The 17,142-nt window shown below is 61.6% G+C and overlaps 1 protein-coding gene across 4 annotated transcripts; it reads right to left on the bottom strand.

The window, feature by feature from the left end:
• Nucleotides 1-77: 77 nt before the first annotated feature.
• On the bottom strand, nucleotides 78-14,352 carry PDLIM7 (PDZ and LIM domain 7). 4 transcript variants are annotated; one of them, XM_062188621.1, is made up of 13 exons: nucleotides 14,273-14,352; nucleotides 13,275-13,381; nucleotides 9,950-10,101; nucleotides 9,825-9,855; nucleotides 9,249-9,367; nucleotides 8,474-8,610; nucleotides 8,322-8,358; nucleotides 7,394-7,455; nucleotides 7,006-7,243; nucleotides 5,962-6,142; nucleotides 756-876; nucleotides 552-667; nucleotides 78-417 (listed from the first exon to the last, which is right to left on the bottom strand). In XM_062188621.1, the coding sequence occupies exons 2-13, from the start codon at nucleotides 13,368-13,370 to the stop codon at nucleotides 331-333; spliced, it is 1,377 nt and encodes a 458-aa protein (XP_062044605.1). In that variant the 5' UTR covers nucleotides 13,371-13,381; nucleotides 14,273-14,352; the 3' UTR covers nucleotides 78-330. The 4 variants fall into 4 exon arrangements, with proteins under 4 accessions (XP_062044605.1, XP_062044603.1, XP_062044604.1 ...); XM_062188619.1 differs by lacking the exon at nucleotides 14,273-14,352 and adding an exon at nucleotides 13,590-13,699; XM_062188620.1 differs by lacking the exons at nucleotides 9,249-9,367; nucleotides 14,273-14,352 and adding exons at nucleotides 8,838-8,854; nucleotides 13,590-13,699.
• Nucleotides 14,353-17,142: the final 2,790 nt, after the last annotated feature.

Below are 17,142 nucleotides of genomic sequence, written 5' to 3'. Positions count from 1 at the left end.
AAAACTATCGGAACCTCCAATCCTCTGTACGCGTCAAGTCCCACCACTCCCATCCGGCGCCAGGCAAAGGGCAGAGCTGCAGCTGGACACAGGTTTATTGTGGCAGTGGAGGTGAACAGGGGCTGGTGTGGCCAGCAGCGGTGACTGTGGTGGAGGGAGTGTGTGGGGGGAGGTGAGGGGATGGAACAGGGTCCCCAGGCTCTGGAACCCCAGGCTCAGGCTAGGAGTTGGGCTTTGGGGCAGCCACTGCCAGCCCTACCCCGAAACGCCAGGCGATGACTCCAGACGCCTTGGGCCGAGTGGGACAGAGGTGGACGTGGGCAGGAGGGCTCACACGTGAGAGAAGGCGTGGCTCTTGCACAGGGGCTTGTCCTTCTTGGAGTAGAAGGTCTTCCCTTCCAGGTTGATCTGACATATCTGCGCCAGCAGAGCCGCGGTCAGTGGAGCGGGAGCAGCGGCAGGGGCTGCCCAGCCTCTCACTGGGCCCGCAGTGGGGAGGTGGAGGTGGGGAGGGGAGTGAGAGTGGGGCTGAGGCAGGGGTGGGCTCTCACCGCACACACAAAGCAGGTGTCGTGCCAGCTGAAGCCTAGGGCCTCCAGGAAGCGGTCCCCGGCGTCGATCTTGAAGTCACAGCCACGGCACTTGGTGCCAAACATCTTCTCATAATCTGAGGACAGAGGCGAGGAGGCCAGGGCCTGGGTGTGTGCCTGCCCCGTGTCTCGTCCCCCCTTCCCCTCACAGGGCCAGCCCCACACCTCGCTCGCAGTAGGGCGCCCCTTCCTCCATGTAGAAGGCCCTGTTCCGAATGGGCGTCTTGCAGGCGGTGCAGGTGAAGCAGTGCACGTGCCAGGTCATCTTCAGGGCATGCATGATCTCCTGCAAGGGGGCCACGGTCACTCAGGGGGCTCTCAGCTCCTCCCCGGCATGCCTCTTCCTTCTCAAAGTATTGCATGCACACCTCCAAGTCCAACCCTAAGGTCTCCACATGGACGTCCACTGCATCTGGCAGACATGAAATGTCCAAAACTCCCCCAGACTCACCCCTCCTACAGCTGCTGACAGCAACTGGACCCTTCCACCTGCTCAAGCCGAACCCCCTTCTCCTTCTCCTACTCCAACCCCAAGGCACACCCAGATCCTGGCTGCTTCTCACAGCCCCGTGCTGCAAGATGCAAAGGCCCACCGACCACCTCCAGCTAAGTAAAAGTGGCCCCTGTGCTCAGACCGTGGTCTCTCAGACAATTCTCATCCCATGGTGAGCCCCAGCAGCTCAAGACAGGACAGGCCACTCCCCCCCCCCCCCCCCCCAGAAAATCCCCCAACTCTGCAGTGCTTCCAATCTGTCTGAACAAAAGCCAAGTCTCCAGCAGGGGCTGGAGGCTGCTCCCTCCCTCCCTCCTGCTCGCCTGTTGATTCTGCCATGCTGGCCTCTGGCCAGATCACTGATGTACCAGGCACCCGTGCTGGGCTGTGCTCCAGGTAGCTCAAGGCTCACCCCTCACCTCTACGTTTCTGCTCCAATGTCACCTTCTCCACAAGGTGCACTCCAGTTAATGCCCACTCGCCTCTCACGCTGCAGCCCCAGGAATTCTTATTCTGCTCTCTCCTTCCCCCTAGCACTCACGGTGCCAACTTCCTGCCACATCCCTTACTTAGTGTCTCCTGCTGACTCTCCCCTCTCCCCTCCTACCTCCTGGATCTGAAGGCTCAGAGGGAGGAAGCCCCGACTGTTTTGGTAACAGCTCTGTGCCTGCAGTACCTACTGCTCAGTGCGAGCTCAGCACCAAGGGTTTAGGGGTCAACTAAAGCTGGAGGAAGCAGAGGCTTGTGGGGCTCCGTATCTCCGGGACCCTCCCTGCCCTCGCCAGCCAGGGCCAGCAGCATCAGAGCTGGAGCAGGAGGAGGCAGGGTGGGCAGTGTGAGAGCTGTGGCTTTGGCCGGACCTTGCTTCTCAACCGGGAGATGTGGCCAACTGCCTTACCCTTGCTTCCCACCTGGTTGCTTCCTTTGTGAACTGGGAGCCCCATCCCAGCTTTGCAGGCCACCAAGGCGCACCCCAGTGGGAAGGGCCCTGTGTTTGAAGCCAGGGGTCACAGCTCCAGTGGCTGCCAGGGCCAGGTGGGGCTCTGTCATGGGGCACACCTGCCCTGTCTCTAAGGGCGGTGCTGCTGGCTCACTCAGGAATGCCAGGAAGGGCTCTGGTGAAATCTATTTGTTAAAGACCAATCAGGGGGTTTTCAATGTTGGCCACTGATGAGAAAAGACCCAGTGCAGCCAAGCACGACCTGAGCGAGGTGGCACCAAGCTCCTGCTTAGCTCGCGTGCGCCCTCTAGCGTATCGCGTCTCGCTCGCCCAGGAGGATGCCTCACCACAGTTCACACAGCAACAATGATGGCAGAAAGGGGTTTCGTGCTGCATCTGGCTGGCTCTTCAATTGCCTGGTCTTCCCTTTCTCAAGGGGGCAGACGGGACCAGGGAGGATCAAAGTGAGGGAACTTGGGCTGCAAGTTGCTGGGAGAGGCAGCTGCAGCTGGGGTGATGCCGGGGCGGGCAAGCAGCTTTCTCCTGGTTATCAAGCACCTGTAGGCCTGTTGTCCATGTCCACTTCCCCTCCTGCCGGGGATCCTTGTCTCTGCCTCTGCCACCCCTATTGCCCCGACTCAGGACCCAGTAGTCCCCACTTCCACCCTGCCCCGGAGGAAGCTGCACATGGCACCTCTGACATCAGCCCATTGCCTGCTCCCTCGCCTCCCCCCACACCCTTCCCAGGGGTCGCCTTGTCAGACAGACACACACACACAGGCTACTCCTCCTGGGATCCTTGGCCAGGTACATTCCACTTAAAGGCCACGCCCATCTACTTGTTCAAGTGTTTGCTGATCACCTTGTGTGTGCAGGCAGCCCTACCCTCAGCCTCGGGGGACTTAGACCTGAATTAAGGACTGGGGTGCAGTGAGCAGAGTGCAGAGCCCTGGCCTGGCAGGGAGTGCCGGTGCCAGGGATGAGTGTTTCTGATATCTGAGTGTCAGATCAGTCATATGCAAAGGCCCTGCAGTAGACAGACCAGAGCTCACTGGCGAAACGGAGAGGCCCATGTGGACGAATGGGGGGCTGGAGCGAATGACCACACCTGAGTTCACGGGGGTCCTCGGATGACTGTGCCAGATCTCTTCTAAAACCCCCCAGCTCTCCTCCACCTCCGCTGAAACAATTGGCTTCCCCTGTGTTGCTCCCACCACGCTGCATCTCAGCGCTCTGAGAGCAGGTGCAGCTCTGAGCGCTGGATGCAGGTGGGCACAGAAGGTTCCCAGGACCTGATGGGCCATGAAAGCCCCTACTGGAGCAGCTGGTGGTGATTCCTGCCCCCAGCAAGGTGAGGTGGGAGCCCTCTAGGGGCTGTCAGAAGCTCTGGCTTGGCCACCAAGGCGCACCCCAGGACCCAGGAGGCAGCCAGGCACTTGGGTCCCTCTGGTGTTGTATGCAAGGCTGGCAGAGGGCAGGAGTGGTCAGCCTACAGCATGGCCTTGACCTGGGGAAGCAAACCCAGATGCCCAGCTCGAGAAAGGTCCTGGGAACCTGCCCATCTCTCTGGAACAGTTCCGCGGAGTGAGGCCTAGGCTGGCAGGAAAATGACTGTGAACTTGGGCAAAATGCCCTCATTTGTCACCAAACTTTCTGGGTTCCCATGGGATGCTGAAGCAGGATGCCCACACAGAGCAAGCGCCCTCACCAAGGGACCTGCTATTATGACGACATCGGCTACAACAATGTCCATTCTCTTCCTGCCTGCTGGGGGAACTCTGATTTTTTTATTTATTATCTTTTTTGGCTGGGCCATGGCTGGGCCATGGTCCGCCATGGTCCTCAGCCTCCTCTGCAGTGGGGTTATATGACTTAACTCTGACCAGTGGGACGGAGACAGATGGACCATGGGCCAGTCCCTTCTTCCCCTCCCAACATCCCACTGGCTCCAAAGTAGACACTTTGGCTGGGGCTCAGGAGCCACCTTGGACTCTGAATGGTAAGGAAACAGGCCAAGAACGGCCAAGCAAGGGGATCCAGGAGCCTGGGTCTGCCTCACCCGTGCTAGGCCATCCCCTTCTGGATTTTTCAGTTGAGAAATAAGCTGCTATTGTTTTGAGTTTCCTATTCTTCGTGGTCAAGGTAACCTCACTAACAAGATTATCCCCATCACAGAACTCCCTGGCAGCTTTCCCTGTCGGATCAGAAAGGAGGAAGTGGAAGGCAGAGAGAGCCCATGGTGGGGGGGTCTCAGGCATGGGCTGCCCCTGGCTCCCTCCCCGCCACACTGTTACCTGAGCTGTCTGGGGCAGCTACCACCCTCCCCAGGCCTCCGTTTCCATGCGTGTACAAGAACAACGCACCTGCCCTCTGCTTGCCACCCCTCCCCTCGTGCGCACTCTGTCTTGTCCATGTGATCTGAGCAAGGGGCCCAGCCAGGTCAGCTGTTGATGTGCACCTGTCCAAGTCCAAGTCCAAGTCTGAAGCTGGGACAGGCTGAGCTCTGTTAGCCTTCACAGGAGGAAAAGGATCTTGGATCACCGGTGTTTGAGCCCTGCGTTGCTGGCATTGCTACTCACCAGTCCTGTGCAGATAAAGCCCCTTAGTTATCTCCCAGTCGTGCACTAGAGGAGCAGGTGCTATGGATCAGCCTCTAACACCTTTCACAGGGGCCCTCGTTACAGCACAGTGGGCTAAGCCACCACCTGCGATGCTGGTACACCACATGAGTGCCGGTTTGAGTCCTGGCTGCTCCTCCTTCCATTCCAGCTCCCTGCTAATGCACTTGGGAAGGTGTTGGACGATGGCTCAAGTGCTTGGGCCCCTGCCACCCATGTGGGAGACCAGGATGGAGCTCCTGGCTCCTGCCTGGCATGGGCCCTGGCTCTTGTGGCCCTTTGAGGAGTTACACCAGTGGATGAAAGATTCTCTAATAGATGATCTTAAAAAAGATAATGATAAAAGAAACCTTTCACAAACCCCTTCCCTTCTGCCTTCCTCCATTCCTGAGGGTGGAGGCTCGCCCAGGAGTCCTAGGGTAATAGCTCCAGACTCCAGTTTTTCTTCCAAAGGCAATACCTCATTAAAGGAACACCAGTTGCTTTCCCCACTTCCTGCCTGAGATAAGAATGTCGGTCTCGACCTTGAGCTGCTAGAATGATCGACTTGAAACAAAGCTCTCTACATTCTAAGGATTTCAGACAAAAAGGCGGGGAAAACAGGTTCCTAGAGGCCTCCCTGGGATTCTCCTCTCTGAGCTAATAACCCCGTCCAAGTCTCGGCAGTGGAGTCCTCTGCTACCGCAGCCAAATGCAACCCAGCTGCTCCCCACAGCAGCTTCCAGCCTGTCCGGCTCTTCCTAGGTCATGTTCTGGCTTGATTTTAGGGACCCACTCCTCCCTTGTGCTCTATCTGGGGTTCACCCTCAGCTCCAGGGATGGGCATAACCCAGGCCCGGCCAATCAGAGTCCCAGGGCTTGGTTCAGGGATGGTCATGTGACCCAAGCCAAGCCAATGAGCACCAGCTCTGGGACTTCTGATACAGCGCCTGGGACAGAGATGCTGTCTTTCAGTCTGTGGTGCTAATTAAGCTGGGGTGGCGTCACCCATGGGGACACTGTGGCACCATCTTTGCTGCCTTCCAGGAGAGGAAGCAAACGCAGATGAAAACAAGGGACAGAGTCCTCTGACATTGGTGTCCAGATTCAGCTGGGTCTGAAGCCGGCGCCTTGGGCTTTGCAGGGATTTGTCTGAGCCAGGAGGATTTTGGTCATTTGTTAAGAAGATTCTAGCTAATGTCAAGGGTGGCCACTTCTTAGGCCGTTAAGAAGCCAAAGGGCTCACAGAGGCTCCGGCTGCTCACCGTTTTTCCACACCAACAGGTCTAGCACTTGCTTTCCTTCCTAGCCCACCCCTGCCCGCCCACCAGCCCCACTCACGCCCGTGATCTTCTTCTTGCACTTGGCACAGCTGGGAGCATAGCGCACGTCGTAGCACGGCGGGCAGAAGATAGCACCCTTCTCCTCGAAGAAGCCGCCCTCTTCCAGGACCTTCCCACACTGGCTGCACACAAACTCCTCGGGGTGGTACGCGTGGCCCAGCGCCACCAGGTAGCGGCCTCTGAGGGGGAGGGCAGGGCAGTGAGAGGCAGTGTGGGACGAGAACGCACCCCACGGGCTTACTGGTCACCCACTGGAAGCACCAGGTAGCAAACCTCATTTTCCCCATTTCACAACTAGGACAGCAAAGACAGGCACGGGAAGTGGCCCGCCCCAGGTCCCACGGCAAGGTGGGACGAAGCATGAAGGGGCCAGCTCTGTGGCTGCCCTGTGCTGACTGATGACAGAAGAGGCCTGGGTGCAGGCTGATGACCTGAGCCTAATGAGACCACCCTGAGGAGCTGGTGCCCTAGGAGCAGGAAGCCCGGAGGGCCAGGCAATAACCTGGGCAGACACCCCCATGCCCACCTTGTCTGGCCTGCCTGCCCGCCTTGGTCCGCTGGTCCCAAATAAACATGTTTGAAAGGCAAAGTGCTTTGCGGAATCTCTGCCTACGAGCTGATGGGAGTCAAGAGCAGGCCAGGGCTGAGAAGAAGGAAGGTTCTAGAATCTGGTACACTGACCGGCCATGTGCTCTGAGAGCAGAGGTGAGCCGCCACTGAATGGGCAGGAAGGAGAGACAGGTGGCTGCCTCCCTGGCCCTTCTCTGCCAGGACAGCAGTGAGCTTTGGGACCACACTGGCACCCGCGGTCACGTCCCCAGACGCAGCTGGCTAGTGGCTGATGCCATGAGGTGTGTGGGGGGGATATGGACTGCGGGATTGAGAACCTGAGGAGCCAGGACAGGTCCCTTCCCCACTCCCCCTGGGAACTAGAATCTTATCTTGCTCCCGTGGCTGCTGAAGCCAGAAGAGTGGGCAGCTGGGCCAGGATCAGGCTTTGGGACAGGAAAGGTCAAGGCAGGAGAGGAACAGGGTCACCCACCGGATGACCTTGTGGCACTGGTGGCACACAGGAGTCTTGCCATTGCTGCCACCGCCCCCTCCGGTGCCCCCTCCGGCAGCGGCCTGCACGATGGAGGTGCGGTTCTGCAGAGGCGTGGGCGTGGCTGGTTGGCTGTGCCGGGTCAGCACCGTGCTTGTTTTGTCCGGGGCGTAGCGCTCAGCAAATGCAGGGTCCACGGCCCAGGGTGGGCGGCTGGTAGCGCTGGGGGTGGTAGGGCCTGCCAAGGCCGAGGAGAGTGGCTCCAAGGAGGTGCCCAGAGACCCCTTAGGACAGGGGGTGAAGCCTGGGGCAGGTGAGAAGAGCCCACCACCCCCACAACCCCAGGGGCTACCCACCCTTCCCCGGGCCCAAGCCCATTCTCTCTCACCAGGCCAGGGTTCCTGGGGTGTAGTTGAGGCTGGGGCAGGGATTTCTGTCCTGGGCACCTGGCTGTAAGATCTGCCATTCAAAGCCCCGCCTAGCCAAAGCTCCTGTCATGGCCCCACCCCCACCCCGGGTCCTGCTGGCTCCACGGGAGATGCCTGGGTGCGTGAGAGCTGCTGGGCTGGACTCCAGGTCCCTCTGGGGCAGGGCTGGGAGGGGCACGTCTCCCAGCCAGGTTCCAGCCAGCTGGTCTGTGGTCCAGGGCGGGGAGGCAGAGCAGGGCTCCCACTTCCCCTCAGCCCCAAGAGCCAGCTCTGATGGCAGGGCCCACACTGAGTCTGAACCGTCCCACGCCCCCCACACCCCCGTGCACACCAGCCCCACAAAGATGGAAGTCAGAGGCAGAGGAAGCAGGGCTGAGAACGTTTATTTCCACGCCCAGGGCAGCACAGACCTGACAGACAGCAGGGCTGCAGGGCAAAGAGGGAAGGCAGTGTCAGACGGAGCCAGACCTATGCCGGCCGGGCTGCCGGGGCCAGGCCAGCGGCAGGAGAGGGATGGGAGAGGCAGGCAAAGCTGGAGGCACCAAGGGGGTGCCCTGGGCAGGAGGGAGAGAGAGAGAGGAGAGAGAGGTGGAGAGGGCAGCCGGCCAGAGAGGGCCAGGCTACGACTGCACGTTGAGCACGTGGGCAGAGCGCTGGTGGTGCCAATCCCGGAGACGGGTGTAGCGTGGGCTCTGCAGCTCCAGGACATACTTTTCCCTGGGGGACAGAGAGAAAAGAAGGGAGTGGAAGGAAGGACAGGCGGCAGGCGGCAGCGAGGACAGAGGAAGGAGGGAGAATGCAGCATCAGGTGTGGGGGGGGGGGCGCCAGGGGCAGGTGCAGCTTGGTGGCCACAGTGGAAGGGGCAGGGCTGGCGCCTGTCCTTTTACCTCGACTTCTTCAGGTGTTCCTCATCCGGGTCTTGCACTGAGAGGGCAGAGGCAGGCAGTGACCGAGAGCAGCACAGGGTCACACCCCCCTCCAGCTTAGAGCCCTGGGCTGGGGCCACGAGAAAGCCGCCCTGCCCTGGACTGGCACTTACTGAACTCGGTGCCCGTGAGCTGGGCAAGGATGCGGAAGGAGCGCGACTGGCCTGTCCCGGGCCGTGGCCGCCAGTCTTCCGTGTCCTCCATCAGCCGCTGTTTGCTGGCGTCCGGGACCAGCGGCCTGAGCGGCTGTCTGTGGGGAGGGGGTGGCTCAGAACTTCATGACGTGGGCGTGGTGGGGGCAGCCCCTCCCGAGGAAGGGGGGGTTCGGTGGGGGGAGAGTGGGGGAGAGGGAGGATGGGGGGAGTGGCTGTGGGGCGGGGTGGGCGAAAGGGCAGGGGGCAGTCAGGGTGGGGAGGGGCTACCACCCAGAGTGCCGGAAGGAAGGAAGAGAGGGACAGGCAGAGGGGGCTCACTGACTTGTCAGGGGTCTGCACCTGTGAAGGAAATAGACAGATGGACAGATAAAGGAACCAAGAGACAGACACAGGGGGAGGAAGAAAGATGGGGAGGGGTCAGAACAGCCTGGGCAAGGCGGCATCGAGTGGGGCTCAGCTGGCCCAACACCACCCCCAACCCCAGGCGGCCGGCATGGGGAAGGGCACACTGCCGCGTCCAGAGCCCCCCAGGAGGGCAGTGCCTGGGCAGGGGCAGCGGCCGCACCCTTGGGAGGGGCCTGGTGCCTGCAGCCCCGCCCCGGCCACCAGGGGTCGCTGCAGCACGGTTCCGGCCTGGCTGGAGCGCGCAGTGCAGGAGCGGCAGCGCGCAGCGGGCAGGTGTGCGGCCGCCGGCAGGCGTGGGTGGGCGGGCGCGCAGGCGGGGCCGACGTACCCATTCTGCTGCGGGGCGCTGTCAGCGGGCGGGGGCGCCCCAAAGGGCCGGGCCGTCTTGTTGAGGGAGGCGCTGGGTGCAAAGGTGTACCGCGGGGGATCCGCGGCAGGGGCCAGGGCCTGGGCGGAGACAGAGCCGGGCAGGGCAGGGCGGGCGGGGATGGGGGACATGGGTGGGAGCGGGGCGCCCCCCTGGAGAACACAGCGCAGCTCCAGCCCCGTCCCCACATATCTGGAGGGTGGCCACCGAGAGGGGGGTCACTCGGGTTTCAAGGGGGTCCACTGGGAAGTGATGACGTCAGCCCCCATGGCTGGGGGAAGAACCCAGAGCAACGCGCGGGTGCAGCATAGGCAGGCGGACAGACAGGCACACATGCGTGGGGCCGGACCGTGCGGCAGCCCTGGGCCCAACTCCCCGTCCCCCAGCCCCTGCCCTCCCAGGTTCTGGTGTCTGCCCCCTGCTCCCACACAAGGACGGGGTGCCGAGGTTGCAACGGGGTGGACGGGTCAGCCCAGGCGACCCAGCCACCAGGCCCCTCCCCCCGCCACGCCCAGACGTCCCCAGGCCGCCGCCCACCTTCTGCGGTTTGCTCTGTGCCGGCTGAGCCCTGGAGGAGAAGGGAAAGCGGTGATGGCGGGCGGATGGGCGGCCCAGACAGCACCCGCTGCCGCCCGCTGGCCTGGCCAGCAACGCCCGCACACCTGCTGAGGCCCAGGCTGAGGCGCTCCCCGCAAGCGCGGATCTTGTTCTGGGCTTCGATGTGCGTGAGGCCGCCCGCGTTCTCGCCGTCGATGCTCAGCACCCAGTCACCCACAGCCACGCCCGCCTGCGCTGCTTTGCCGCCAGGAGTGAGCTGTGGGGCGGGAGCAGGGGTCAGAGCCCGGAGACCCAGGCTGAGGCCGGTGGTCGTCGGCCCGACCGTCCTTGGTCGCCGGAAGTGAGAGCTGCGGGAGGCCCAGGGAGCTTCTCCAGCCCCCTGCTCACATGGCCTGCCCCTCGGTCCAGAACCTGCTAGACATCGGCAGACCACCTCAGGCTGAAACCCAAGCCTCTCGGCTACAGCCGCCCGTCTTTGCGCCACTGTGTCCCTACCCCCTGACACCTCCCAACTCCCAGTCCTGCGACCACCCGTGGGGACTGGGGACCCGAGGGCCGGAGTGCCTGACCTGGGCTTCTTGGGCCATCAATGGGCATTACCCCTAGGCCTCCACTGCCACTACAGCCCTGTGGGAACTCCTGGTTCCTGCGGCAAACCAGGGGATGCCAGCAGGCTGGGAGGCCCGATCCCACCAGCACGAGCTGAAGCCTCCAGGGAGGTGGCCGGCCCCCCTGATGAAAGTCTCAGCTGTGGGGGAAGCACCTGGCCCCCGCCTAGAGGGCGGGGGGGGGGGGCACTAACAGCTTTAAGGAACTAGGGTGAGTATTTCCAAGGCCACTGATAGACCTGACTCTGACAGACCCCACGGGGCCCTCCAAGCCCTGTAGCTCTACCCCACAACACAGCAAGGGTGGCCCCGGCTGCCCATGGGTCTGAGCCCGCAGGGGGCCCCAAAAGCTCCTGGGGTGGGGCTGCTCTAGAGAGAGGGCAGAGACTGGGATGAGGAGGGAGAGCTGGACTTGCTGCTTGAATCCATGCTTGCGTGCGGTTACAAGTGTGACAGCCCTGGGCAGTCCCTTCTTCACTGGCCAAGGACCAACCAGCAAGGACAGCAGCCTGCATTTAATGAGCACCTGGCATTGCCATAGATACTGAACTCTCCCACAAGCTTGGGGAGGAGTCTGCGATTATACAGTTTACACATGGGAAAACAGAGAGGTTAAGCAATTTGCCTCAAGTCACCCAGCTGATAAGAGGCAGAGACAGGAAGTGACCCTACCCCTAAGACTCCACCACTCTAGGCTATCTCTGCTGAATGGGGGAGTACTGAGGGGTCAGTCCACCTGGAAGGACTCCCTCATGGGCGGCTGGCTTTGGGGTCTGGCTCCTGTATGTCCATCCACCTTTGGTTCAGTCGGGTCTCTGACAAGGGGATGAGGAAGTGATGCCCTCGAGGGGAAGTGACTTACTCCCGGTCACCAGTGAGTCAGTAGAACCTGGCCCGGCCACTCCCTCCCCACATTGGGAGGTGCGGGTGAGTGCGTGGCGGGGGCCTTGGAGTAGGCCAGAATCAGCTGGCCTGGAATGAGGGTCAGGGACCACTTCCTTCCTGGGACTGGGAAGACAGGAAGTTTGAGGGGGTGGCGGGTGGTGAATGGGAGTGGGGGGAGTGGAAGCAGAAGAGATTGGGAAGGCAGCTGGCAAAAAAAAAAAAAAAAAAAAGCAGGGAGCAGCTCAGGCCAGGGGCAGGGCAAGGCCAGAGAGACAAGGAGGAGAAAAGCCAGGGGGCTGGACACAGGGGAGGGGGCGTGAGTCAGCCCAAGGGCTCCACTGGGCAGTCCAACCCCTCCCCCCAGCAGTCTCAGACGTTACCTCATCTCCCAGGCCTGGGCCCACAGCCAGCCCTTGCCCCTCCCACCTCCCTTCATTCTGGGGTCAGGAGAGGAGGGGGCTGGCCCAGCACTGAAAAAGACCACTTCTATCCACCCACCACCAGGACCTGGGTCCAACTCCAAGGCTGGGCTTAGCTGCTGGCCCCACCCCTGGGCTGGGGTGGCAGACAGGGGAGCCTGGGCCCACAGTGCCCCCGGCAGGCCACATCTGAAAGATCACTCTTATCAGCAAAGAGGTGAGGCGGAAACCAGTCCTGACCAAGTCTCCCAGCCACATGGGGTGGCATTTTCCCAGGGAGGGGGATGCAGGGTAGGTTTCAGAGTGGAGTGTGTGTGTGTGTGTGTGTGTGTAAGGGACCCGCCTGCCCCAGAACTCTGCAGAAAGATACCGGGGGCAGAACACTGCCTGCCCTGGCCACCAGGCCAAACTGCCACGAAGACTCTGCCCTGGGCCTCTCTCAGACTGCCTGGTGCCTGGACAGCACTCGGGCCCCTCAGGCTGGGCTTGCCCTGGGCTTCCTGCCAACAGCTGTCTGCCCACCAGGCGGCTGGGTGGGCCTCCCTGCACTGGCGGATGTAGGGGCAGGAAGTCCCCGCCCCTCCTGACCCCCAGGCCAGAGAGAGAGAGAGACAGACAGACAGACACTGGCCCAAGTGCTGGCCTCACTGCTCTGGGTGGGCGGTTTCTTTTCTGGGTCTCAAACCAGGAGTCACAGCCTGGCCACCAGGGGAGGGGGCTCGGAGGTCCAGGCATAGGCCAGCCCTTTTCAGCTAGGTAGACTCCAGCCACTGTTGGCCATCCCAGCCTGGGGCTGCATTCTTGGGCTTATAAGGCAATCCCCCTGCCATGGGGAGGAGCCAGCCACCAGCTCCACCCCACCAGGGCAGGCTCTCAGGAATCTGAGTCCCAGCCCTACAGCCTAGCCTCACCACACCTACGCTCAGGGTCAAAGGCCACTACATCCTAAACCGGGACCAGTTGGATGGAGACGCAGGTCCTCTCATTGGCTTGGGGACCTGCAAAACCCGCAGGCCGTCCTTGCCCGGTTTCAAATCTCTGCTTTGCCATGGACAAGCCCTCCACCATTCCAAGATCCCTCCTTTGGACAAACAGGATGGCAGCTGCCATCCCCTGGGTGGCAGTGAGGCGGCAGTAAGATTCCACAGTGTGCTCTGCCTGGGGCCAGGCTCCTGAGCACTGTTCTCAAGTTTAGATCCTTGCTGAATTCATCAATCTACCTCCCACACCAATGAGCCTTCTCCCTTCTGCTTGGCCCCCAGAGGTGGCCGCAGAGGCTCAGGAAGTGGCATCAGGTACGGTGCACAGCTATGGGAGTCTGGGGGCTCCACTCCCCTGTCTACCTAGGCGGGGGTCCTGGGAGCAGGCAGCCACCACTTTTCTGGACCTGGACAGACACCTCCTGGCCTGCTGACACCTGGGCCTTCTGCTTAGATTCCCCCTGGAGACCTGAGCAATCAAAGACAACCCCCCACCCCACCGCCGCCATTCGGAGTCCCTCTCCCAATTAGGCTTACCCGGGAGATGGAGAGGGGCACATTGAAGTCCTTGCCTCCTTGCAGCCGGAAGCCCCATGGTGCTGGACCCTCTAGCAGTACTTTGAAGGAGTCCATGGTGTCGGCTCCTGAGAGGAGAAATGGGAAAGTGAGTGCCCCAGCTACGGACACTAGCCTTGAACAGGTGCCAAGCAGGCAACACAGACGCTGAGCGCACCCCAGGCCCGGGTGGGCATGTTATCTGGCCAGGCTAGGCTGTGAGGCCGGCTAGCAGACCTCACTTCCAAAAAAAAACAGACAAGGGCAGCCCCCCGCCCAGGGCCTGGGAGGGTGAACCTTTCCCAGGCTTAAAGTTCTCGGCATCCACGGGTGGGACTAATTTGGCACGGCTTCCCCCCGAGCCAGCCTGGAGCCTCGGGCGGCGGGGTGAGTCAGGGGCCGGCTCTCGGCTCCCCCGCCCCCAGGTCCCGGCAGGCAGGCCGCGGCTGCAGCCTGCTCGGACTATATAAGGCGTGTAAGCTGATACTGCGCGGAGAGCAGTGGAGGGAGCCACGGGGGCTCCGCGCGAGGGGGAGGGGTACTGCGCGAGGCGCCTGGAGCGCGTCCTGGCCATTCCAGGGCAGGTCGGGGCTTTTGGGAGCTGGGGCGGGACCCCTTGGGCGCTCTGAGCGGTTGGGGGCAGGAGTGGGACGAGTCTCCAGCGGAGAGCAGTGGGGACCTCAAAGCGTGGCCAGGAAGGAGAGCCACGCTGATGCCTCCCGCACAGGACTGTGCCCGCCCTGCCGTGACTCAGTTTCCCTCCAGCCCTCATCCCAGACACCATGCAGCGGCGCAGGCGCCAACCGGCCCCGCCACAAGCGGGCTTCGCCGCAGGAAGGCGGGGGCGGGGGCGGAGGCAGGGGCCGAACCCGCGGGAGCAGGCCCAGCGCTGGCCAAGACCCCTAGTGCGCTCCGTAGTCTTCAGCAGGCCCCCGGTCCCAGCCTGGTTCAGCCCAAAAGCCCCGCGCGGCCGCCGGTACCTGCTCTGCCCCGCCGGGGAGCTGCTCCGCGGCGGGCTCCTAGGAGCCGCGCTGGAATCGGATCGGCAGACCGCGTTCTGGCCCCGCCCCCGAGGACGCCGCCCGCTATGAGGCCGTGGAAGGGGGCGGAGTGGGAGACCACGCCCTCCGCGTGTCCACACCCACAGGCGGTCGCTCCGCCGGGGGAGAGCCCCACCCAAGCTTTCCGCCTTGTCCAATCACGAAGCCCCGTCTGGCTCTGAGCACACGGCGCTGCCCGCCCCTTCTCCTTGAGTGGGGCGGGGCCTGACTGCGGGACGCCGCGTCGGGAGGACCTCGCTCCGCCCACGCCTCGCCCCGCCCCCTGCGCCTCCCGCCGGCAGGGGAGAGCGGCCTTCGAAGCCAGGCGCCGCTGGACGTTAGCCGTGTCCTGGGGAAAATGGGGCGCTAGTGCTCCCCAATTGGGGTTGCCAGAGGGTCGGTATGGGGGCGTCGGGGTGAGGAGGAATGAGAGGGACGAGGAGTGACCGTGCAGCTGCGTTTGCCGCGGACAACCGGAGCAGACGAAGCTGGAGGGCGTCCTCAGCTCGGCCTCGCGCGGTCCCCGGAGCTCGGAGCTCGGAGCCCAGCCCCACGCGCAGCGCACGCATCGTGGTGAGCGCCCGGCGCCGACGCTCCTCCCGCTTTACAGACATTCTCTCTTGAACCCACGCCCCTCCGCGACCCCCAGTCCTAGAGGGGCACGCACTGGTCACTGCGGCCCCGGTTGTTCCTGGTGACCTGTAGCGGTCTCCTAATGGGCCCCTGCTTTCACCCTGGTCCCCTCCGGGACCTTCTCTAAGGACCAGCCCAACTGATACTGTTAAAGGGAACTCACACTCAGCTTTTAGCATTCCAGCAGGCTCAAACTAAGCCTTAAGACTCATATAACTTGGGGCCCACACTGTGGCGTAGCGGATAAAGCCGATATGGGCGCTGGTTCAAGACCTGGCTGCTCCACTTCCGATCCAGCTCTCTGCTGTGGCCTGGGAAAGCAGTAGAAGATGGCCCAATTCCTTGGGCCCCGGCACCCATGTGGGAGACCCAGAAGAACCTCCTGGCTCCTGGCTTCGGGTCGGCCCAGCTCCAACCGTTGTGGCCATTTGGGGAGTGGACCAGCAGATGGAAGACCTCTCTCTCTCTCTCTCTCTCTCTCTCTGCCTCTCCTTCTCTCTGTGTGTAACTCTGACTTTCAAATAAATAAATAAGACTCATATAACCCTAGTAAACAGGGCCCATTGCTCGCTCGCTCCACTCTAGCCATGTGGCCTCCTCACTGTTCCTCCAGCTGTACCAAGCATGTTCTGGCCTCAGGGCCTTTGCACGGATCGTTTTGCTGCTTTCAGTTTGCTCATGTCTCTGCTCAGATGTTGCCTGCTCTAAGGGGTCTTCCCTTGTCACCATCTGTAACAGCAATTCACAGTACACACTGGTCCTTTTACCCTGCTTTTAAAGTTTTTATTCCATCAGCTGGTTCACCCCCCAAATGTCCACAACAGCTAGTGCTGGGTCAGGTTGAAGCCCGGAGCCTGGAATTCCATCCAGGTCTCCCGCATAGGTGACAGGGACCCAAGGACTTTAACCATCAACTGCTGCCTCCCAGAATGTGCATTAACAGGGGCCTGGATCAGAAGCAGAGTAGATGGAGTCAAACCAGGCACCCTGATGAGGGGTGTGGGGTGTCCCAAGTGGGGGGGACTTAGCCTCTGTGCCCAACACCCACCCCTCGTAGCTCCTTGCACTTTCCACCCTCTAATATTAAACGTTTATGTCTTAAAAAAAATTATTATTTGAAAGGCAGAGTTACAGAGAGGTAGGGGCAGAGGCAGAGGTCTTCCATCCGCTGGTTCACTCCCCACATGGCTGCAACAGCCAGAGCCGGGCCAATCCGAAACTAGGAGCCTCTTCGGAGTCTCCCACGTGGGTGCAGGGGCCCAAGGACTTGGGCCATCTTCTACTGCTATCCCAGGCCATAGCAGAGAGCTGGCTCAGAAGTGGATCAGCCAGGACTTGAACTGGCATCCATATGGGATGCCGGCACTGCAGGCGGTGGCTTCACCCACTATGCCACCTTTGTTTCTTAGTTGTTGCCTGTTTCCATCAGAATGTCAGTCCCCAGAGACCAGGGTCTGTGTCCTGTCCCGCATTTCACTGTGTACCTGCATGCAGTGTGAATGAACAGATGAAGGAAAGATTGAGAAAGGGAAGCAGCAAACGGGAAAAGTCGTGGCAGCCTGGGGGTCCTGGCGGTCCTCACAGGTCTGGGTGGAGCGGGGAGCCTTCCAACACACACAACTCATGGGAGGGAACAGGGCCTGGGTTAGGACACAGCGCCCCCTGGTGGCTGGGAATCCCGCCGCTCCAGGCAAGGCCCCTAGGGTCCTGGAGGTTTCCAAGGATTTTCTGGTTGGACCACTGCAGAATTCATTAGGACACAAAGACACCTGGGCTCATAAAAAAGGAAAGGACGCCAGATTGGGTACCCAGAGTCCAGGTTCCAGTTTGGGTCATGAGCCTGAGTCGCTGGGTCATAGGATTTGCTGGCCTAGTGAGGCTGGGCTCAGACCTGCCGCCATGGGTGGGGGAGGTCCCTGCTGCAGCCACCCTGACCAGGAGCTCTTAGCCTTAGCTTGCTGTGAGATTTTACCCATCAGGAAGGACTTGCATGCATGAGGCCGAAAGCTGCGTCCCCGTGGACATTCCTCCTGGAACCACAGCACAGAGAGGGCGTATTGCTGGAAGCCCCTGCCCCCACCTCACACATTACAGCCAGAGATGCCTTTTAGATGTCCAGGTGTCCAGTATACAGTTGCACTCTGGGGAGAGGCCCGTGCTGAAGCTAGGCCTTTGGG

This window comes from Lepus europaeus, chromosome 4 (genome assembly GCF_033115175.1).
Source record: "Lepus europaeus isolate LE1 chromosome 4, mLepTim1.pri, whole genome shotgun sequence".
Taxonomy (NCBI): domain Eukaryota; kingdom Metazoa; phylum Chordata; class Mammalia; order Lagomorpha; family Leporidae; genus Lepus; species Lepus europaeus.
This window is presented reverse-complemented; position numbering and strand designations above follow the sequence as displayed.